We start from the raw sequence: 22,324 nt of genomic DNA on the forward strand, positions 1-22,324 counted from the left end.
CTTTGTGCAAAGTTGTTCTTAACTTTTGCACAGGACCAACAGAAAGTTCCCACCTGGTAACCACATGTATGGATGCAGGATCTGTGTGATCACAGCTTAAAACCATCCAGGATGAGTACAAACACTAGCAAGCATGAGTGCAAGGCTGTTATAGCTAAATTCGATGTGTTTGTGCATTTACAGAAACTAATAAAATAACTTAAAGCCTTCAGTTTTAGTTTTTCATCACATTTGCCTTTACAACAAGCACATCTGCTGAATGTTTACTGAGAACAGGAGGGCAGCGTGGCTGTGAGTCACAACTTTTTACAGCTGTTCTGAACTTTGTAAGTTGCTCATTGTGCAATAACTGAAAAGACAGACACAAACTGTGAAAACAATAAAGTAAAAACAAAAACTACAAGAAGAAAATCACCTGTGAAAACTAGCTGAAGAGAAATCCAAAACAAAACTTACATCTGAACTCGTTTCCATATGAAACACTGTCATTTATTTATTCAGTAGCCTAGGAGTTACTGCACCTTACATTTTGTATGCAACCTTAATGGTCATAACTAATCTTGACCCATTGGGAGATGAGATGCACTACCTCTTGATATTCCTTGTACTGCATGGCCACCAAGTCCCGGACAACAGCGATGTGTGTGAACATCCACTGGAAAGTCTCCTGTGGACCAGAAATACAAGCCTGTATTTGAAGCGCTCAGACTCAGAGAGTACACGTAAGTAAGAAATCGTGTGTATGTGTGCTTGTTGTTTTCCGTGTACCTGTGCAGACAGGCTGTTCTTATTCAGGCTGTTCTCCTTCTTGTTGCGCCGGACGCCGGTCAGCTTGGAGAGGCCGAAGCCGCTGCTGACTCTGGACAGTTTGGACTGAGTCGCTGGTGCCACTGCTTCCCCACGACTGATGTACTTTTTCTCATGAACTGATTGGCAGAAAAGAGAAAAGTACATTCAGTTTTTTTAACCTTGTGGTTATCTTAACAGTCTGCTGTTTACAGTAAAAGAAAACATGTAAGTCGATGACAGAGGGTGTTAATGCAATTTTATTACTTAAGTTAATCTGTAAAATTCGTGCTTAGTCTCTGTGCTCCAAAGGAAAAATGCACATTCCCTGATAGGAATGATGCAACAAAAATCTCCTTCCTCAGTTTGATGACTGTAGCTGCCCACAAAAAAAAAAAAAATCAGACTCAAATTGGTAACGGAGAACGTTTGCCTTCAAAGTAAAAGTTGCACCACACTTTCCACAGCTTCACTGCCACACTACAGCGAGCAGCCTGCAAGTGTTTGCGGATAAGTCTGTGTCTTCCATGCAAAATACAGGCAACTGTGGCAAACAAAGTCATTGCACGAGGTTCCCTTTCAGTCGATTCACTCGGTACAACACATAAGTATGGGATATCACGCCCTCGCGTGTCCTGGCTGAAGAAACCTTTATTCACGCCTTTACGGCAGATGACGTGTGATGACACGCGCAAGGCCCCGCCCGCACATATAGCCGCTGCCATCACCGTCATCCCTCAGTTCTTACGCTCTTCACCTCGCTGAGAACACCTCTGCTGAGTTGGGCTAGCTAGCTACTGCTAGTTAGCTCCGTTGTCTGCCAACTTGAACCTAGCTTAACTGCCCCTGTTGGTGTTAGCCTCCACCGCCCAGCTGGTGCGTAGGCTGCCCGCGGAGCGCTATTTTCAAGTTTTTCTTGTGCAGCGTTTCGCTTTGCGTTTTGGGAATGGACTCCAAACCGAAGCGAGCAAAGCAGAAATCTTCTGTTCGCCCCTGTCCTCAGGGATGTGGTTTCTCTTTGCACGACAGCGACCAGCACGATGCCTGCCCTGTCTGCCTGGGGATCGTCCACGCTAGGAGAGCGTTGACGGAGCCCGAAGCTTGTGCGTTTTGTCGCCAGCTCCGACGCTCGACCCTGGAAAGACGGGTGACGTTTGTGGAAAGAGTGCTGGGACGCTCGGCTGTCGCACGGCATGACCCTCTTCTTTCCGAGTCTGGAGCCCCGGCTTCGTCCGAGTCCGAAGACGAAAATTTTCAGGTCGATGTCCCCGCGATTAGCTGGGCTGACCACATGGAATACGTTGACGGGTTAGCCGATGACGGACCGGAACCATGCAGGAGCGCTGACGGGCTTCAGCCTGGGTTGAAGCCCGCCAGCGCTCCCCAGGAAGACGATGACGTGCTGGACATCGGCCTGGACATCCATGGTTTGTCGGAGGATGAGCAGGAGAGCTCATTGTCGACCCAATATGCCGCCGCTGCTGCGCCGGTCGGCCACGATGACACCTCTCTTTTCTCCCTGTTTCGCCGTGCCGCTGAGAAGCTGCAGGTGGACTGGCCCTCTCCTCCACCAGCTCGGAAGCCGTCGCGGTTTGCGGGTTTTTTCCTTCCACCGGAGCCCGCAACGGCCAAAAACTGCCTCCCCATGTTCCCAGACTTTCTCTGCGAGCTAACAGCGTCATGGGACAAACCTCTGTCTACCCGCGTCACTGTGCCCGGCTATGGACAGTACATGGAATTGGACGGCGCCGAGGGAGCTGGTTTAGCTAACCCACCCCCTATGGAGCCGTCTCTGGCTGCTTATCTGGCCCCGTCCCATAACCATGGTGTCGGTGGCCCCGCAACTCTGCCGTCCAAGCACTGCAGATTCTCGGCCTCGCAGCTGGAGAAGATTTATCGGGCTCAGGCCGGCACCGCTCGAGCCATGAGCTCCGTCACCATGCTCCAGACGTACCAAGCAATGTGCCTGGCGGAGCTTGGATCGCTGGTTCCGGAGGACAGCCCGCTGTCACCTCTTCTTAACGAGGTTAGAGTCACCACGGATTACATCCTCCGTGCGTCTCGCTGTGCAGCGCTCTCCCTGGGCAGAGGGATGGCTTCGACAGTGGTGGCGCAGAGGCACCTGTGGCTGACCCTCTCCGACGTCCCTGATAGAGACAGAGCTGTGTATCTGGACGCACCAGCGTCTGCGGCTGGGTTATTCGGACATTCACTTGAAGCCATTCAGGCTAGATTCGATCTGAGGAAGAAGCAGACGGAAGCTCTGCGCGACATCATCCCCAGACGCCAGCCCAAGCCCACTGCTAGCTCTCACAGGCCCGCCGCTCCTCTGACAGCTGGCAAGAGACCGGCGCCCACTGCTGGAGTGGGAGGGCCGCCGGCGAGAGCACGTACTCCGGCCCGAGCTCCACGCCAGTCGGCCTGGGGCAAAGGCCGGGAGACGCAGGGAGACGCTGCTCTTACCCCTCTGTTGCCGCACAAGAGGTGCCGCTTAAGTTCTGTTCAGGTTGTCAGCCCCAGAAGGCGCTGCACTTCCCTATCGCGGTCTCCCAAGCACATAACCCCTGCACACGGTTCAGATGTGTTGAATGTTCAAGCGACCACATCGAGTGTTCCCGCTGTTTTTCATTGTTATGCCCCGGAAAAGGTGCACCCAACAAAATGTATAAATGTACATGTTCCCATGTTGCAATCAATAAAGAGTGTTGTTTACTCTCAAACAATCTCAAATGCTCAACCTGCAGGCGAAATGAGCCAGGTCAGGCAGGGGATGCAGTCCCCTGCAGACACACTGGGGGGCGACGGCGCCCCGCCGTCAGTGCTGCAGGCCAGCCGGCTGGCTGCTCACTTCCCTCAGTGGCGCGCTTGCGCCCCCTCTCCGTGGGTGCTGCAAACCGTTGCCATGGGTTACCGGTTGCAGTTCCGGGTCAAGCCGCCTCGTTTCCAAAGAGTCGTGAACACGATTGTCAACCCCGAGGCAGCCTTGGTACTCAGAGAGGAAATACAGGCGCTATTACAGAAGAGAGCAATGCGGGTGGTCCCCGCTTCGGAGACGGACAAAGGTTGGTACAGCCGTTATTTTGTCATTCCGAAGAAAGGGGGAGGGCTTCGTCCCATCCTCGACCTGCGAGTCTTGAACACGTACCTGCGAACGTACAGGTTCAGGATGCTAACACTCAGACAGCTCCTGAGTGCAGTCGGCCCGGGAGATTGGTTTGCGACAATCGATCTAACAGATGCTTATTTTCATGTCGCTATACACCCGAAACACAGGCAGTTTCTGAGGTTTGCGTTCGAGGGCGTAGCCTACGAATACCTAGTGCTGCCGTTCGGGCTGTCGCTCGCTCCCCGCACCTTTACGAAATGTGCCGAGGCAGCGCTAGCGCCCCTCAGGAAGAGGGGCATCCGCATCTTGGCCTACCTGGACGACTGGGCTCTCGTGGCTTGCTCCAGAGAACAGGCGGAGACGCAGCTGTCGCGGGTTCTGTCACACATTCAGACACTGGGGTTCTCTGTGAACTTTCAGAAGAGCTCGCTAATCCCAGGTCAACAGATCGCTTTTCTCGGTCTGGAAATATGCTCTCTTTCCAGCCGCGCACGGTTGTCAGAGCACAGAGTGGCCGCGTTTCATCGCTGCCTCGCTCAATTTCAGCTGGGACGCAGACTGCGTTTCCAGACGATATTGCGCTTGTTGGGCATGATGGCATCTATGATCGCCGTAGTGCCGCTTGGGCTGTTGAAAATGAGAGCGTTTCAACGCTGGACTCTCTCTCACCGTTTGTGTGCTTCGCGTCACCTCCGGAGGAGGCTGCCGGTAACTGCGTCTTGCATGCTAGCTCTCCGTCCTTGGAGGGAGCCCGGGCTACTGCACCAGGGCTCTCGGATTGGGAGGGTGTTGTTTCGCAAGGTGGTGTCCACAGATGCTTCCCTAAGTGGGTGGGGAGCGCTGTGCGAGGGTGCGTCAGTGAGAGGGATCTGGTCCGCGGCTCAGCGCCAGCTGCACATCAACCACTTAGAGCTGTTGGCAGTGTTCTTAGCTCTAAAGCGTTTCCGTCCAGTCCTGCAGGGCCAGCATGTCTTAGTCAGGACGGACAATTCAACAGTGGTGTCTTATATAAACAGGCAGGGAGGAACACGCTCTCTTCCCCTGTTGCAGCTGTCTCGCTCTCTGCTGTTATGGTGCAGTGTTCATTTTCTGACTCTAAGAGCCACCCATGTCCCGGGCCACCTGAACCTGGGGCCGGACCTTCTCTCCAGGGGGGGTCCTCTGGTGAGAGAATGGAGGTTACACCCTTCAATAGTGGCTCAGATTTGGGATCTATTTGGCGAGGCGCAAATAGATCTTTTTGCTTCCAGGGTGAATGCTCACTGCCCCCTGTACTTCTCCATAATCGACCACGATGCACCCTTGGGCTTGGACGCGCTAGCGCACCAATGGCCAGACGTGCTCCTGTATGCATTTCCCCCAGTGGAAATGATATCTCCAATTCTGGAGAGGGTGCGTCGGCATTCCCTCTCTCTGATCCTGGTGGCCCCTTGGTGGCCCGCGAAGTCGTGGTATGCAGAAATAATCAGCCTGCTTGCAGCAAGTCCTTGGCAGCTTCCTCTCCGCAGGGATCTCCTCTCTCAGGCGGGGGGGGAAGTGTTTCATCCGCGCCCGGATCTGTGGCACCTTCATGCTTACCTGCTGAGAGGTTAAACTTGGTTGCTAAGGGTCTGCCACCTAGTGTGGTAGCGACGATTCAGAGCGCCAGGGCCTCGTCTACTAGAGGCTTGTACGCTTACAAATGGCGAGCCTTCGAGCGATGGTGCCAGGACCGCCACACTCTCCCATTTCAGTGCTCTATTGTGGATGTTTTGACATTCCTGCAGGAGCTGTTGGATAAAGGCCTTTCGTTTTCAACGATCAAGGTTTATTTAGCGGCTATATCTGCTTGTCATATCGGTTTTGACGGGGTGACACCAGGTGCGCATCCCCTCGCCGTGCGTTTTCTGAAAGGGGTTCGCCGGCTGAGGCCCGTGCTTAAGTCCAGTGTCCCGGCTTGGGACTTGTCTTTGGTGCTGGAGGCCCTTTGTGGCCCTCCGTTTGAACCCGTTGAGTCGGTAGATATGAAACTTCTTTCGTATAAGACCGCATTACTTCTCGCTTTGGCCTCGGCGAAGCGAGTGGGGGACCTTCATGCGCTGTCTGTGCATCCTGCCTGCACACAGTTTTCTCCTGATGGCCGCAAGGTCGTATTGCGTCCGAATGCCGCCTATCTTCCCAAGGTCATGCCTGCATCTTATAGTTCAATGGAGTTTGAGTTGCTGAGCTTTTGCTCCCCTCCTTTTGAATCTGAGGAGCAGAGGAGGGTGCATTCTCTTTGTCCGGTGCGTGCGCTACGCACCTACATTGAGCGCACTCGGGATGTGCGTTTGTGTGACCAGTTGTTTGTCTGCTTCGCTAATCCGAATAGAGGTAGAGCTCTGTCCAGACAGAGGCTGTCCCACTGGATTGTGGAAGCTATCTCGCTGGCATACAGCACCGGAGGTTTTGCGTTGCCCCACGGGGTGGGAGCTCATTCCACCAGGGGGATGGCGACCTCATGGGCTCTTTTTAGAGGGGTGCCTGTGGCTGATATTTGTGCAGCGGCTAATTGGGCGTCGCCGCACACTTTTGTGCGGTTTTATCGGTTGGACGTTACAGCCCCTTCGGTGGCTCATGCTGTCCTTTCTGCTGGGTCTACCACTCACTAAGGATGTGGTGGTCCCGTTCCGGTTCGGTGGCTGCTCTGCGGGGCGTGTATATAGGTCCCATACTTATGTGTTGTACCGAGTGAATCGACTGAAAGGGAACGATTAGTTATGTCTATAACTTCTGTTCCCTGAAGGAGAGGAACGAGGTACAACACAGGGTGGCCCCACTGAGCAGTTGGCTCGGTGAAGAGCGGCTATCGAACTGAGGGATGACGGTGATGGCAGCGGCTATATGTGCGGGCGGGGCCTTGCGCGTGTCATCACACGTCATCTGCCGTAAAGGCGTGAATAAAGGTTTCTTCAGCCAGGACACGCGAGGGCGTGATATCCCATACTTATGTGTTGTACCTCGTTCCTCTCCTTCAGGGAACAGAAGTTATAGACATAACTAATCGTTTCTGGTGCAGCACTGTAGACTTCTTAGCCACTTCTTTCACCCACTGACTGCCGACAACCTCCAACAACCACTCACCAGCTGGTTCCTGAATACACATTTTCCTCTCTCTCTCAGTCTGTGGGGCTGAGGCCTGACCTGCACTGAAGCCAGTGAAAAGCAGAGGTTTCTCTTCTTCTACACAAAACAGATGTTCGACAATAACTGTAGAAAATCTGAAAAGTCTGAACTACTTTGATCTGCTGTGGGTTCACAGTTTTGGGCATGTTTCACAACCACAGCTCTGTGATGCAGAAGTTCAGCTTTCCCAGCAAGAGCACAACTTACTCGGGATGTCTCCAAGATTTAACTAACACAGAAGGTAAAGGGGATTTTGTGAGACAGAACAAGTATTTACAAATTTTAATTTAATCATATCTTCTCTCAAAAATAATGCTCCTTCTACCACAGATATTTCATAAGTGCTTAGCAAAGGAAAAACATCTTAGGGCCTTTTCTACAAATTCAAAGAGAACTTCTAACAACATCTGGTTGCCTGCCAAAGAGCCTGGATCAGCAGTAGTGATGGGATTTCCGGCTCTTTTTAGAGATCCGGCTCTTTCGGTTCGGCTCACTAAAAAGAGCCGGCTCTTTCGGCTCCGAACCGGCTCTTCAGGTTGTTTTGTTGCTTTAATTAATTTATTATTAACAATAATATAAAATTATGCACAAAAGGAATTACTAACGTAAAAACAAGTGGTTTTATTTATATATGTTTATATATAAATATATGCGGTGGCCCCTAGAGACAAAACACGTACAAACTCCAAAACACATTTCTAGCATTAACTGAACTTCCAAAGCAGAGCTACTAGATCACTTAAATTACACAATTGAAAGCATGTGTGTATTGTTTGTGTATTTATACACAGGCACTCATATATATATTCAAATAATTTAAAAAAAAGTTCATTACCTGTTATTACCACACACCAAATCCGGTCGTTGGTACTTGCTGGCTTGTGTAGCCACAAGATAACAAAGGCTCAACACTGCGCCCAGCATCCTGGAGCACTTCTGTTGTCTTTTGTACGTGTTTTGAGTTTTTATGTGCTTCTGAGTTTTTATATGCTTCTGAGTTTTTACGTGCTTCGGAGTTTGTACGTGTTTTTACGTGTTTTGGAGTTTGTACGTGTTTTTACGTGTTTTGGAGTTTGTACATGCTTCAGAGTTCGTACGTGATTTGAAGTTTGTATGTGCTTTGTCTCTAGAGGCCACCGTAAATATACTTTTATTTATTCACTCCACATAAAATGTAATAAATAAATCATATAATACAAAAATCAACTATTCACATTTCAACTTTTAACTATTTAAATTTTCAGCTTTTTCCTTTCACAAATTTAAAGTGAAAAGAACACAAAACACTGCAAACCACAACACAATTAAATATAAATTATAATATGAAAACTAAAAGAACATGCATATTCTCTGTCATATGGACCTGCATGAATAAACTTTCTCAATCCTTTATCATCTGCAACCGAAAATAGTTGTGGATGATTACTATACCTTTCTAATGTTGTTGTCCCTGCCTCTCTTTCTCTCTCTCTGGCTCTGTTCCTGTGCTACTGAGTGTAACTACCGCCCCTCCCCCCTCTGCCCACAAGGCTTGCGTGCAGAGTGAAACGGAAAAAAAGTGCGAGAGAGAGGCTGAGAGAAAGAAAAAAAAAAAACCCACGTGACGGCTGGCGATAAGGAGCCGGCTCGCTTCGTTCACGTCAAAGAGCCGGCTCTAAGAGCCATTTCGTTCGCGAACGACCCATCACTAATCAGCAGACGAGTCAAAACTTGGCTGGTGGATGACAGTCATTTACCAATCTGCTTACATAAGCAATAGCTTAGCTAAAAAGACAGCAGATCAGAAAATAACAAGCTCTGTCTGCAGGGGGTTACTTTATTTTGTCAAACAAAAAGAGGCTGACCTAGTTATCTCAAGGTTGCATGAGCAACACTCAGCTACTCAAAGCAGAGAAAAACAAAAAGTGAGCTAAAGTAGGGAGCAGAAAGACTGCGTGCTTATTCCTCTGCATGTGTTTTTCACAGTGTTACTGACCCAGGTGGTTCTGCCAGCTCTTCAGGGCCGGCTCTTCCAAAGCGGGACGGGCTGTGGCGATGTCCACGTGTCCTCTGTCATTGCAGGGCAGAGACACTTTGAAGATGTCCTCCAGCATCTGGCGCTTGCTGTGCATCAGCTCCGTCCACACACGGTTCACCGCCTTCAGCAGGAGCTGCCGCCCTGCAGAGGAACCACGATAATGAGTTTTCCTGTCTGTTTTTGTGCAGAGCAGTTGTAAAATTCCTTTGCAACACATAAAATATTCATTAAGCTCTCCCTCCATCTCTGTCTGTAATTCACCCACATTCACCTCCCCCACAAGCACAGAACAGAACATCTAAGCACATGCCGCACCACAACATACAAAAATACAAGCGTTACACCTCAGCGACTTTCTGGGTTATTTTCACAGCTGATATATGAAGACGAGTGTTTCTAAGGCAAGAACAAACTCATTGGACTTTAAAATTACGAGTGAGGGGACTGATTGATGGTAAAACAACTGCAGGAGACGTCGCTCTTTCAGACAGATCTCTAAACCACTCGGGTTATTTTTGCACTCCTCGCATTTTCTCGTATCCTCTAATTTCTATTGTGTATCTTTAACTGTTCATGATCATCTGTTTTGCTTGTCATTTAAATACTCCAAATCACTGTTAATCATAGCTGGGCCTAAATGATTTATAAAGTGTAAATAAACTGAAGTTATTCTGTTATATAGAGGATGTGCCACACAAGAAAGTGACAACAGTATCTGGGCAGAGGTCATCAGGGTCAGAGTGGCTCTGCACGCAGTCAAACACACTTAAACACACGAATCTGTCTCACCCTCGCTGACGTCGTGGCTGTGCGTGGTGTCAGACTCGTTCTCCGCGGGCATCATGACGTGCCAGGTCGTCATCCTGGCCTCCGCCTCCAAACCGAAGCCGTCCACACTACTGCACACAAACACACACACAGGAGCTGAGTACCATGCTGCCCTGCATAGAACTGAGAGGAGGGTTTGATTATTTGGCTTCTCCACGGCAAACAGGTCTGATCTCTGCAGTCAAAAACAGCGCTGTGTTAGAGAAGGTTGTGTTCACCACATGGCTGGACATCCAGTCTGTCCACACCTGCTGCTGTGTGAGGAAAGAAATGTTGTTTTTTTCCCCAGAACCAGATACATCCCCTGCTATCACAATCCACCAGCATGTGAGCAAACCTGACAAAGTCCAGGTTTCAGAAAATAAACATAAGGAGGTGTGACCTGGCGGTAATTAGTTATACAAACATTCCTGCGGGGGAGACTCAGATAATCTCACCGAGTTTAACTACAAGAACGGCAAAACAGTAAACAAAATAAACACACGATGCAAACTTTTCTTCTGTCTTCTGTGCAGAAAAAAAAGGACAATGATTTGTGTTTTTTCTGTTTTCTAACCCTTTACATCATTGTCCTTTGCAAACAGAAGTTGTGACATAACCATAGAAAACGTGTTTGTTGATTATTTATTCCATGCCTAGCTCTTCTGTTTTATCAGGACATGTGGACAATCCAGAGCTCTTCTGCACTATGAAATCTGTTGAACACCTTTAAGTGTGATTCTGAAAACATGCTAAACACTCCTATTTACAGTTTATTTAAAACAAAAACCAGCTTTTAAATCAAAGCATCCAAATAAAGTACCATCTGTGCACAGTGGCCACAACCAGCACAGCTTTAAGAGCTACGGCAGCACAGATAAAGCAATCAGCGCAACAAACTGGCAAAGCAACATTTCACTAAAGCCCTTCATTAACATGTCTTAATGCATCTCATCTATATGTGTGTTTACAACCCAAGAATATTATTACTTTTGACCTTTTTCTTTACAGGATTTACCACTGAAGTATATTATTACTCACCCTAATACATATTGAAAGAATGATACAGGAAAGAAAATTTAGTTCAACGTATGAATAACCAATATCAGAGTGTCTACACACACAGCACCTGCTGGTGTGATAGATGCACTTCTATAGTCTGTTGCTATTAATCAAAGTAAAAAGCCTACAGCAGCCTCCATGTAAAGAACGTACCTCCCGCTGTGCAGGCAGATGAAGCAGTGAGCTAGGCAGGCCACAAAGTCCTGGTCGTGGTTGCCTGGCCCGAGCACCAGGTTGCGGTTGACGGTCAGGACCCGCAGGGCATCCAGCAGGGCCACCTGCTGTGCTACCGTCTTGTGGGGTCGGCAGAGCTGGTAGAGCACCGTCCGGTTCAGACAGTGGTAGATAGTGTCGAGAGAAAGTCCCTGCGAACGCCTCTTAGACTGGAGAATTTGGAGCGGGAGGAAAACAAGCGAGAAGCAGTTATGGCTGTTTAATGCTATGAAGTGCATGTGAATAAAGCTGCTGACGAAATATTTCTGCAGGAGGAGATTTGTGTTTGTAACGGGGCTACACTGAGTTAGGAATGCAGAGGATTGTGAACGTAGCTTTAGTATTGGAATGCTGCTTAAGGGCCTCAAAGGGCCTTATTTGAAAAGTCTGCTATTTATAAACATGTGTTTAGACTTTAAATCAATACTCTGCATGTTCATACTCAAGTGTGCTCTAACAGTACGCTCCAGATTTTGGAGCTTCCTGTTTTGTGTTAAAGCAAAACTGTGAGAAAACCAGTTTTAAGCCCGAAACAGAAGAAGTCTTAAAAATTGAAAATGAATATTATTTACATAGAAAACCTCTTTTCTAGTCTTACAGACAAATACATTTGGGACTGTTGGAATAAACTGGAGCACCTGGTGTTCACTCACACACCTGCAGGAAGTACCACACCGTGCCACCCATCACACATCTTTTCCTTTTAATCGACCACTTTGTTAAGGAGCAACTCCAGCTGGAGTTACTCCAGAGAAAACTGAGTAGAAAGTGGGTACATTTCAAAATGACTGACGAAATCAATAACAAATATATTCCAGTTCCAAACTGTGCGCCTCAGGATGAAATGGATGGCCATCGAATCCACTGAGGGATATTTCCAGGATTCAGGGACTGCATTATGGCTCGAAAAATGAATTACTGAAAATAATCTGCTTATCTTCTCAGCTGCACAGCAATGTGTACACAAACCACCGCAAAAAAGGGAAGACAAAGTCCATGCACGACTCATTTTACTACGTTGCTAAAAGCATTTCCATGTAAGCATACGCATGGGGTACCACTGCAACCCTTATTTAGAATAACAAAACAAAGAAACTGAATCTAATAAGCAGCAAATATAAGAAACACACCTCAGCAGCCAAATCTCATTCTGTGCCCATCTCATACAAAAATGAGGCCTGCAGGACCCCGTCTATCTGATTTGCTCCAGCATCACTTTGCACTGGTTGCATTAACTGCAAGACGACTAAAGGACTGTTTTCCTTCTTATTCCAGTTCAGGCGTCACTGACGCCGTCTCTCTGCCTCCGGCCTCTTCAGGAAAATGTCAGTCTGACAATGCAGGCTGCTCCCAACAATACAGGATTTACATTATGCTGTGTTTGTGAATCTAATGACTATTAAATGTGTGTACAAACCAGACAAAATACTAGTGCCTCCAGCTACACAATGTGAGTACATAAAGGGAGGACGTACGCTGCCTTAGACAGACAGAGACTTTCCGTTTGTATAACATCTGAAAACACTGGATTTATTTGGGTGAATCTACATTTTGGACCATCAGCTGACCAAAAACAGCCTGAGGTCATTTTGCTTGTACCTGTCCAATGAGCTGCACGATGAAGTCCACCACCAGCTTGGAGTCCTTGTTGAACATGCCCTGCCACAGCTTGTCCACCACCCGCTGGGTGAAGTAGAAGACGTTGTTGACCAAAATCTGATAACTGCCCCCGCTGCTGAGGGGCAACGAGGCATCTTCGCCTGGAGAGAGAGTCAGTCACACATCTGTTAGAGGGTTTCCAGATTATGATGGTGAATACCACCAAAATAGGAAAAAGAGTTTAAGAAGGCTCTCTGGTTTTTATTATTTCAGTTAACATTTTTTCACCCTTAGTTTTTATTAACTATGAGCTCACTGACACTGCCTGATGGAGGTGCAAGTGAAAACCTGGTTACACCTGCCAGCTACGCAGCTCAAAGTCTGTGTGACTTCTGATTGGTCCCATACGAGAATAGAGGAAGTGCATGCCTGGTGAATACACAGGACATGAGCGGGCGTCGCGCTGGTCTGTATTTCCAGGAGTAAGGAGGCCTCACGCTGCAAGCGTTTCCCCCTCATTACAGTAGAAACTGTTCGAGTGTAAAAACAGCAGCTTTTTAAAAATGCATTACATGATTGAACAAAACTAAGCATCTCACGCCTCTGCAAACAGATATTACCTTTGAGATTTAGCAGAACAGTGTGACAGGAATATGGGTTTTATTGATTATTTTGTGTTCTACTAAGGAAACAAAGAAAGGTAAGTGAGATGATTTTTGCTGTCTCACATTTTTTGAAGCGCACAGATTTTCTTTTCTTCCTCAGATAGATGCAGGACGATACTCTAAGCACAACAGAAACTCCTGAAGGTGCTTGCAGATCTCCGGCCTTCACATTGTGATTTGCTGACTCATGATGCCTCCATCACAGTTTTGTTCAAAGCCAAAGAAAGAGTTAAGCTGTCCTGCAGCATGCTTATGTACAAGAGCAGGATTTAAGCAATAAGAATGGACCTAATGAGCAGGGTGTCCGAACTAACTGTAGACTCCAGGGAAATAGGTGAGAAAATGCCATCAGTGATAGTGATGATACATTACACCCCTGCCTCTAGTTTGGAGGTGAGAGAAGGAACCAAAACTTTAGTCTGCTGACCTAGAAGGACATCAGCAGCCAGTAGATGCTCCATGACGCTGTCCAGGATGTTGGACTGAAACTCCTTCTGCTGAGTCCTGGTGGAGCGCTCCGGGGAAGCCTGAAAAAACCAACATAAAGGGAAAAGTAAGCAACAGCCATGTTAGAGTGTTTCCTATCCATGCATCTGGAATGGGGGTTCATGTCTGTGTTCTTACCTCCAGCAGCATATCAATGATGGGTGTCTGCTTGCTGGCTGGGGTCATGCAGAGGTTGTCCATGATCAGAACCCTCATGAAGTCAAAGACATATTTTTTGGCCGGGTGGTTGGTCAGGGACGTCTTGGAGCCCACGTTGCAGTATTCAGACTGGCTGCGGTTCATGCCAGAGTCCCCAGTGAAGGCCTTGAACTCTTCGGTGGGAGAACTCGCTTCATCGTCCAAATCACTGACCTACAAAGAATGTGACCTTTATCAAGATCATCTTTCATGAACAGATCATTGTTTCCTCCAAGTTCTTGCTGCTCTGACTTGTGGAAATCTTAGCCATACATCTTAATTCAAAGGCTAGCACACTGCAGCTGTCCCCAAACACCTTTTATTGTGAGGAAACAAACTGGAGAGCAAGATAAGAGGGCCCATGGCTCAGAAGGGCAATAAGTTACAGTTTTACTGAGCCTGAAGGGATATTTACAGCGTACCTGTTGTGTGTTGATGGGACTACAAATCAGAACGTGTGATCACAGCAAATTAAACTCTACATTTTTGTGGAGAGGAAGATGAAACGCTACTAGTTAGATATTGGAGCAATTTTAGGTCAAGATTATTTTCACTGCAAGTTCTTCCCTTGTGCAGAATTTAATTTCTATTTCGAGTTGCTTAAGTGAAAAAATAAAGGACAGATTTACCATCTCAGAGTACGGTCTGATGTTGAAGGGAAAGACAGCGGCTGCCAGGGCACAGAGGAACTCTGGGCTGTGCCACATTGGTGCAAGGTCGGACACGTTGTGGTAAAGGTATCTAAAGAACTGCATGAGTGTTACTGGGTACTCCCTGAGCCAGGAACCTTCCTCCTCTGACTGCCAAGGCTGGAAAGAGACAAAAGATGCAACGCAATGAAACCTGGAGAAGAATTTCCATTAAAGTCTCAGCAGTTTAACAGTTCAAATCTCAGACTGATGCAAAAAATAAATAAAAAGTCTTTTCAGAGCAGTTATTGACACTAAGCCCACGGGCGGTCTAGTGAAGCTTCTCATGCAGGGGATGAGCGCGCTAAAGGTGACGGGAGATTAGAAGAAAAACCTTCACAGAATCCAGACTGATCATAATCACATGTGAGTGCTTTTCAAGCTTGCTGTTAGGAACTGTTAAAACATGCACTTCTATGAAAAGGGCCTTGAATTTAATGAGCAAATAATGGCTTAAAAAGGTTCAACAATTATCCCAAAAGCTTTTTGTAGTCAAGTAGAAATCGCTGTGCAATCTTCCACTGTCTTTACACAAAAAACAAGCTTTGTGAAACTGGCTGCAGATTAATGTTCGTGTTTAGGAAACTACATTGGTAAAACACTTATTTAGAGCATGTGCTACTGTAGAGGAAGCAGGAAATGACCAAAAAAATAAAAAAATCAAGAAACCAACGCGTCTGAAGGTTTAGAGGTTCTCACCAGGTTAAGCATGCTGCGCAGCATGGCCAGCAGCAGGAAAGCAGCCTCAGTACAAACGCTATGGATGGAGGCCACCACCGTCCCACTGGATGCCGGCACGCCAAAGATGAAGGTCCAGATAGAGTCCAGATCAAACTGAGAGAACAAACACAGACACTGGGTTTGGGTCACACAGATACATGTAAATCTAATTAAACGAGTCCACTTTTGTATTTATTCATTAGCTGGTTTGACAGGTCAAATTCAGGTTTAAAAGTGAACCCATTATGCTCTTCCTCATTCAGCGTGGTAATCCCTGTGTTGCTTCTGCTGTCTTAGCTCTGTAAACCTTCTGTTTGAACAGGAGGTCGGTGGGGCAACAGAGGGCCGGCTGATTCAAAGCACTGGTCCTCTCACTGTTGGCTGGGTCCCACTGGTAAGATATAAAATGCATAACTGCAGAGTGGATGACCTGAGGGGGTACTCCATGGCCAAGTATGAGATAAATAAGGATAATTCTGAACTGTGAATCGTGCAAAGTTCCCTAAAGAGTCGGTCTATCCAGCCTGTGATGGTTATCCGAGTTCGGGTTAAAGGGGCAACCGTCTAAGCAGAGATGCTCAGACTTCCCTCTCCCTGCCCACCTCAAGCTCTTCTGGGGGGACAACGAGGCCTTCCAAAGGCCCAGAGACATAATCTCAATCTAACCCTCCACCACCTTTTTCTGTCTGAGAAACACGGCCTCAGACTTTGAAGTGCTTCTTCAATGAATTCAATGAAGTCCTGAGCAGCGACTCCAAGAATCCTCAATTCACTGACACTGTACTCTGACTTGAAGGTGCAGGGACTCTAAAAAGTCCAAGAATACAAATCTGGAGCTGGAAATGAGCAGCATAGGTCCACTTTAAGCCCTGAGGCTAACAAACGTGTTTAGTTATTATTATTAAAGAAGGTTGGGTATACTAACATGTACCTGCAGGCTGTCTGGGAGCTCGATGACAGGCTGCTGCAGGAAGAGAGCCATGAGCAGGAAGTAGAGTTCGGGTACGTTGGTGTGTTTGGGCAGCAGTGTCTGCAGAACAGGGAATCCTGGGAAATGGCAAGCGTCCCGGTTGATCTCCCGCAATGTGGAGCGCCCGCCGGCACTGCGACCCACGTTGAATCCTAAAAAGAAAGTTGAGAGAGTGAATGTTAAAAATAAAGCACAAAGGTAAAAGGGTGGCACCCTATGACTACTGCACCTGTAGGCAGCTCTACATGCAGGTGTAGTGCCCACTTTTGGGTTTAATGAAGCAAAGCTATGAAGGAGATGGCTGCAGTAAAAATCCAGGACTAAACTAACACAATCAATCAAAGCCAAACAGATTTGTTACACTAAAAGAAAAACTCCAAATCTGAATAAAACTAAGGACTTCTACCTGATAGCGCTCATTCTGTTAGAGCAAGTCTCTAATGGGGAGTTTCCAGAGCTAAAGCAATGGTTCTCAACCTGGATGTTTGCAGGAGTGTTATGGTGTAATAAATACAAATAAAAGACCGAAGTAGGGCTGGGCCATATTATACCGTTCCCATATCGCGATAGAATATGGGTAAAACGTGCATGCGCAGTGCCTTTGTTTTCATACGCACATGGCCGAAAAAGCATGGCGGCAACGGAGAATGAGAATGGAGAAGGCGGATCGTTGAGTGAAACGGATGAACCAGAATAGGTTTGTGAAAATGGTGCCACTTCAGTGATGTGGAACTGGTTTGGTGTTTGTCCGTCAGATCGTTCAGGTCCCAAAGTCAAACGAACACTGCAGCGTCACTGAGAGTTAAAAACTGTCTAAATTCTTTCATCTTTAATAAAACGATCAGCATTGCTGCTTTACCAGGTGTAACTATGAAGTTTAGCATCCAGGCATCCATGAAAACAGAATTTATTACATTTAACGGAGTTAGAAGTTAGCAGGAGGTTAGCGGAAGTTAGCTCGCTAGTTACCTCAGCATGATATAGCATGTTCTGACTGAGAGATTTCTGAAAGAATTCAAACGTACAGCTCTGCTATCACTTCCAACATAAATGAAGACAGGAAACTAAACAGCAGTGACGTTTGTAGGGTTACTGAAGTTGGGCTAGCTGCTATATAATGATGTGCTACGTGATCGCTAGCGACTCAGCTATGTTAGCATAACATAAACAGTGAAGCTGGAGGACGAACGCTAACACTTTTCCACTCGATAAAAGTTAACGTGAAGGTTCCTGATGGTTAGAGACAAATACAGTCGCATGGCAGGATGCTGTAAACGGACCAAACTTCAGTCAGAAGAACAACTGAGACAATCCATCCACAATACGAGGTTAGTGATTAATATACTGCAACAACATGGGAATAGAGCCGCTGTGATAGAATACAGCATTAATGAATCAATGGTACAGAAGTGGAGGAAGCAAGAAGAATGAGTTTAATAAAGTTTGATTCATCTGACTGCTTTGTTTCACTTAATGTGTCTTATAATCCCGTGCACCTTATGGTCTGAAAATACATATTTGACTTTTTTATTTGGCACACTGCAGTTTAATGTTGCAAAGCACCTCGTTTTAACTTCAGTGGATATTATACGTGGTTATGCTCAGGATATGTTTATATAGGTTTAATGCACATAAAATAGCTGCTTGTTTAAGTGAAAATACATGGATGGGGTTTTTTTTGCGCTAGCAAAGTTGTGGAGTTGCATTTTGTCTCGCATCAATTATATCGTCAGTTATATCGTTATCGCAAATTTTCAAATCTATATCGTGATAAATATTTTTGGCCATATCTCCCTGCTCTAGACAGAAGTTTTATGGAAATATTAAATCAAACATCAACATCTGAAATTATTCCAGGCTGGTAAATCCAGTTTTGAAGAATCAGAATGGTTTTTACGCCTGAGCAATGAGAAGGTTGAAAACCACTAAGTTCAAAAGGAACTATGGCATGATGCAGCAGCAGGGGAGAGCGGGAGGGTGAAAATGAGAGAACCAACCCTTGGCTGTTCGGCGCACAAACTGTGCAGCTCTCTGTTTGCTGAACGAAGGCCAACTCCGACGGAAAGCGTTGCCAGAATGAGGAGAGGCGTCTGCTGAGCCATGTTACAACATACAGTATTTACCTTGGAAATCACGATTTCTTACTTGTGACTGTTCTAAGAGCGGGTGCTTACAGGTTTGAACGTCTGGAGCTAATACACGCACACATCCCTCAAAGGCGAGTGCCTAATGTTAACCAAATCCAGCCTCTCAGCTCCAATTTTGTGCTGCAATGACAGCGAACCCACGCTGCTGCACTCACCCAGCACTGTGCCGATCTTATTGGTCAGGACGGAGTCGGTGTGGTCCAGCCAGCCTCCTCCGCACAGGCCCTCTTTGAAGCGGTTGAGGATCGACTGATTGGACAGCAGCACCACCAGGATCCACAGAGCTGCCGTCACTGTGGTGGAGTGGAGATGTTCTTCCATGAACATCAGGAGCCAATCAAAGCCCAGCGTTCGCACCAGCTCCTCACACGCCCTGCAGGGAGAAAAAGTTTTGCAGGTTTACTGTTACTTTAATATCAGTTCTTTTCACAACATTTTAAATACTTTGTCAATATTTCTGCTTCTGCTTGCTCATTATTTTGCTAAATTATATCAACCAGTGTCATTATAATCTCCATCTCTGTCAGCCGCTGGGCATATTGCCATTATTTGAGTCAAGTTGAGCCATATTCCAGTAATAACTGGAGCTAAATAGCTTTTTAATGATAAAAGTCTTTAAAAGATCAAAGAACAAGAATAATGTTGTGTGGCGCTTTTATGATTGATTATTCATAGTTTTCAAAATAAATAGACAGCCTGAGAGTTTGCATTTTAACTTGAAGCTTTCAGGATGAGCAGATATGACAGAAGGAGCAAATAACAACACCCAAGGCTAGAAAAATTAAAAATGCTAGTTGGCTTAGTTTGCAAACTGCAGTTCCTCAACTGCCCACTTGGGGTGCCTCCAAGCTCAGACCATATAAAAGTGTTTTCACTGTTGCAGTCTCTGCGCTTTGAGGCAGGAAGTGATGAATGAGCAGCAGATCTTTTTTTGACCATTTATGTACCCAACTTTACACAAATAAGTAAGCATGCTAACAGCCTACTGCACAAACAGATTTAATCTCTGTAGATAATTTCGATCTTCACAACAACTGCATGGGGTGATTTCATTTATTATTATTTTTAAATAAAACATCTTTTTAAGACTATTAAGGTTTAAAGTTATAACGTTAGAATTATGGCAGCTATGATAGATGGTAAATGCTGACACAGGCGGCTGTATCTGCCTGTTAGGCGTTAACTACGCTAACCAGAATCACTAAACTGGAGTTTGCGACCATGTTTGTGTTGCTGCCTATTTATTAAAATAATGTGGCTTAAAGAGAAGTTAATTCTACCAACAGACGATCCCAGAGCTCTGTGCTCCAGAGTGAAATCAGAGTATGTTAGTTAGGAATTATTATTAGCAGATATGTGTGTCTGTACCCCTGCAGTCTGTGGATGGTCATTAAGCTACAAGCATAACTTTACTTCTCTAGTTCAACGTGGCATGGCTCTAACTGCTATTTTTTTAATCTATACAACGTCTGGAGGAGAGCGGTGTCTTACTGGGCATTAACTGTGCACTTCTCTTTCGTGGTGAAAAGCAGTTTAAGAAGGCTGTCCAGCAGTCGATTTCTCAGCAGAATGAGGTTTGCTGATAGGAGGCCACCAAAGTCATCATCATTTCCTGCAGATGCACCAAATGTTTCATATTTATTAAGGATAGAAAAACAGTCAAGCACTGACCATATACTTTTGGCCACACGTTATTTAGGATAGAGGTGCAAGAAGTCAGATCAACACTAATATCACTCATACCTCCGTCTATCTTCTCCTCATTATTGATTTCCATGACAACAAACTTCTCACACACGGCAAATGTGGGAAGAGTGGAGGAGATGAACTGGCCGAACCTGTGGAGACAGCAAACGGTCTTATGCTGCACTGGCATGGATCATCATCACCGACGTTCACGTAGCGGCTACACGAGCGCGTTCTTACCGCAGCAGGTCGTACGGGTTGGGGAAGCCTTGCAGCAGCAGACTGAGCACGTTGCTGATGGCGGCGACAGTGGGCTGGGACAGCGTGGTGTCTCTCAGGGTGAGCAGCAGTCGTGGGATGAGCTGAAACTCTCTCAGGAGTTTAGCATTTTTAGCCGCCTCACTATTCGACACAGTCAGCAAAACACACAGTGAGACGCTTTCACGTTAAAATGAAAATAATTGTGCCAATCAGCAGTTACAAAAAAATAAAAGTCATTTTATTCTTCATGTGATCTGTTTCTTGTTCAGGGAAACTTCCTTCTGACACTTGCCTGGATTCTGTCAGCAGTTCAATGAAGTGCTCGAACAGAGACAGATGGAGCTCGTAGGGAGCGTGCAGCCAAACCTGAGGAGCAGACGGAGCAGACTCAGACCCTGCCGCACAACTCATTTCTGGCAGCACAAACTTCTGGCACAGAGTAGCTCAGTTCCTTAACACTTCAACATCAAAAAAACACTTTTTTTCCCTTTCCTGTTCTAACAAATGCAAAAATATACCTGCAAACTCTCCGTTTTATTAGCCGAGACGGGTTTAAGTGGAACAAGACTTTTATCAATGCTAAATAGGCAAGCTTTCTTTGACAGCTGCACACTAATGTCCTTATTTCAGTTGGCTCACAAGCATTATGGGTCAACGGGCCCTGTAAACACTCACCTCAAAGTCACACAGTAGGTCCTGGAAGGCCGTGGAGTTGGGGATGATGGAGGTTTCGTGGCCGCTGTCAACTGTTCCCACCAGAGAGAAGGTGAGGTGGAGGATGTGGCTGTTTAGCAGCGAGCGCTTCTTCTTTAGGAGCATAGCCAGCAACTAAGGAGGAAGACAAAACAAATACGCATTTACTTGTCTTTGTGTACAGACTTAAACTTGGCTTTCAGTCTGTGAACTCATTGCTGGGTCATATTCACATTAATCACACTGTCACTAACAGTAGTCTGTGCTTAGTCTGACACAGAAACACATTCAAAAAATATGTAACTGGAGACAAATGAGCATCCATCCATCTTCCGCTTATCTGGGGCCGGGTTGTGGGGGCAGCAGCCTAAGCAGAAAAGCCCAGACCTCCCTCTCCCCAGCCACCTCCTCCAGCTTATCCGGGGGAGCACCAAGGCGTTCCCAGGCCAGTCAAGAGATATAATCTCTCCAGTGTGTCCTGGGTCTGCCCTGGGGCTCCTGCCAGTGGGACATGCCTAAAACACCTCACCCAGCGAACCACCTTAACTGGCTCCTTTCGATGTGGAGGAGCAGCAGCTCTACTCTGAGCCCCTCCCGGATGGCTGAGCTCCTCACCCTATCTCTAAGCGAGAGGCCAGCCACCCTTCAGAGGAAGCTCATTTCCCCGATCTTGTTCTTTCGGTCACTACCCACATCTCGTAACCATAGGTGAGGGTAGGGACATGGATCAACTGTTAAATAGAGAGCTTCGCTGTTACACAGCTCTCTCTTCGCCACGACGGATCGGTACAGTGTCCGCATCACTGCAGCTGCCGCAGCAATCGTCTGTCGATCTCCCGCTTCCTTCTCCCATCACTCGGACAAATGAGCATTTTGTAAACAAATTTAGAAAAGTAGAAGCAACACCATTAAAGTACAACGGAGAGCATTTATTCACACACCACGTGTGTGAATAAATGCTGTGCAAATCGCACTATTCATTTAAACACTACAGTGTTTAAATGTGAGAGAAGCGAATGCCTTGCGTCCCAATTTACGAATGTTTGGATGGCAATTTTTAGAAAAACTCAGTAAT

The 22,324-nt window shown here is 46.6% G+C and overlaps 1 protein-coding gene and 1 long non-coding RNA gene across 5 annotated transcripts in view; one reads left to right on the forward strand and one right to left on the reverse strand.

Annotated features, from left to right (window-relative positions):
- wdfy3 (WD repeat and FYVE domain containing 3) overlaps nucleotides 1–22,324 on the reverse strand; it is a 115,612-nt gene that overhangs the window by 18,026 nt on the left and 75,262 nt on the right. For 3 of the 4 annotated variants that reach the window (XM_026187495.2, XM_026187492.2, XM_026187491.2), the window contains 17 exons: nucleotides 21,232–21,384; nucleotides 20,849–20,922; nucleotides 20,536–20,697; nucleotides 20,353–20,447; nucleotides 20,101–20,221; nucleotides 18,765–18,982; nucleotides 16,418–16,614; nucleotides 15,472–15,606; nucleotides 14,713–14,892; nucleotides 14,024–14,257; nucleotides 13,827–13,926; nucleotides 12,735–12,895; nucleotides 11,076–11,305; nucleotides 9,843–9,952; nucleotides 9,012–9,194; nucleotides 769–926; nucleotides 590–667 (listed from right to left, as the gene is read on the reverse strand). In XM_026187495.2, the coding sequence (XP_026043280.1) occupies nucleotides 590–667; nucleotides 769–926; nucleotides 9,012–9,194; nucleotides 9,843–9,952; nucleotides 11,076–11,305; nucleotides 12,735–12,895; nucleotides 13,827–13,926; nucleotides 14,024–14,257; nucleotides 14,713–14,892; nucleotides 15,472–15,606; nucleotides 16,418–16,614; nucleotides 18,765–18,982; nucleotides 20,101–20,221; nucleotides 20,353–20,447; nucleotides 20,536–20,697; nucleotides 20,849–20,922; nucleotides 21,232–21,384 (2,589 nt within the window). The remainder of the gene's footprint in view (nucleotides 1–589; nucleotides 668–768; nucleotides 927–9,011; nucleotides 9,195–9,842; nucleotides 9,953–11,075; nucleotides 11,306–12,734; nucleotides 12,896–13,826; nucleotides 13,927–14,023; nucleotides 14,258–14,712; nucleotides 14,893–15,471; nucleotides 15,607–16,417; nucleotides 16,615–18,764; nucleotides 18,983–20,100; nucleotides 20,222–20,352; nucleotides 20,448–20,535; nucleotides 20,698–20,848; nucleotides 20,923–21,231; nucleotides 21,385–22,324) is intronic. The other variant, XM_026187493.2, reaches the window with a different exon arrangement.
- Nucleotides 485–9,290, forward strand: LOC145419410 (uncharacterized). Its single transcript, XR_013900795.1, has 2 exons — nucleotides 485–722; nucleotides 9,002–9,290. It is a non-coding gene; the product is annotated as an uncharacterized LOC145419410 (long non-coding RNA).

The sequence above is a fragment of the Astatotilapia calliptera genome, chromosome 12, assembly GCF_964374335.1.
Source record: "Astatotilapia calliptera chromosome 12, fAstCal68.1, whole genome shotgun sequence".
NCBI classification, from domain to species: Eukaryota; Metazoa; Chordata; class Actinopteri; order Cichliformes; family Cichlidae; genus Astatotilapia; species Astatotilapia calliptera.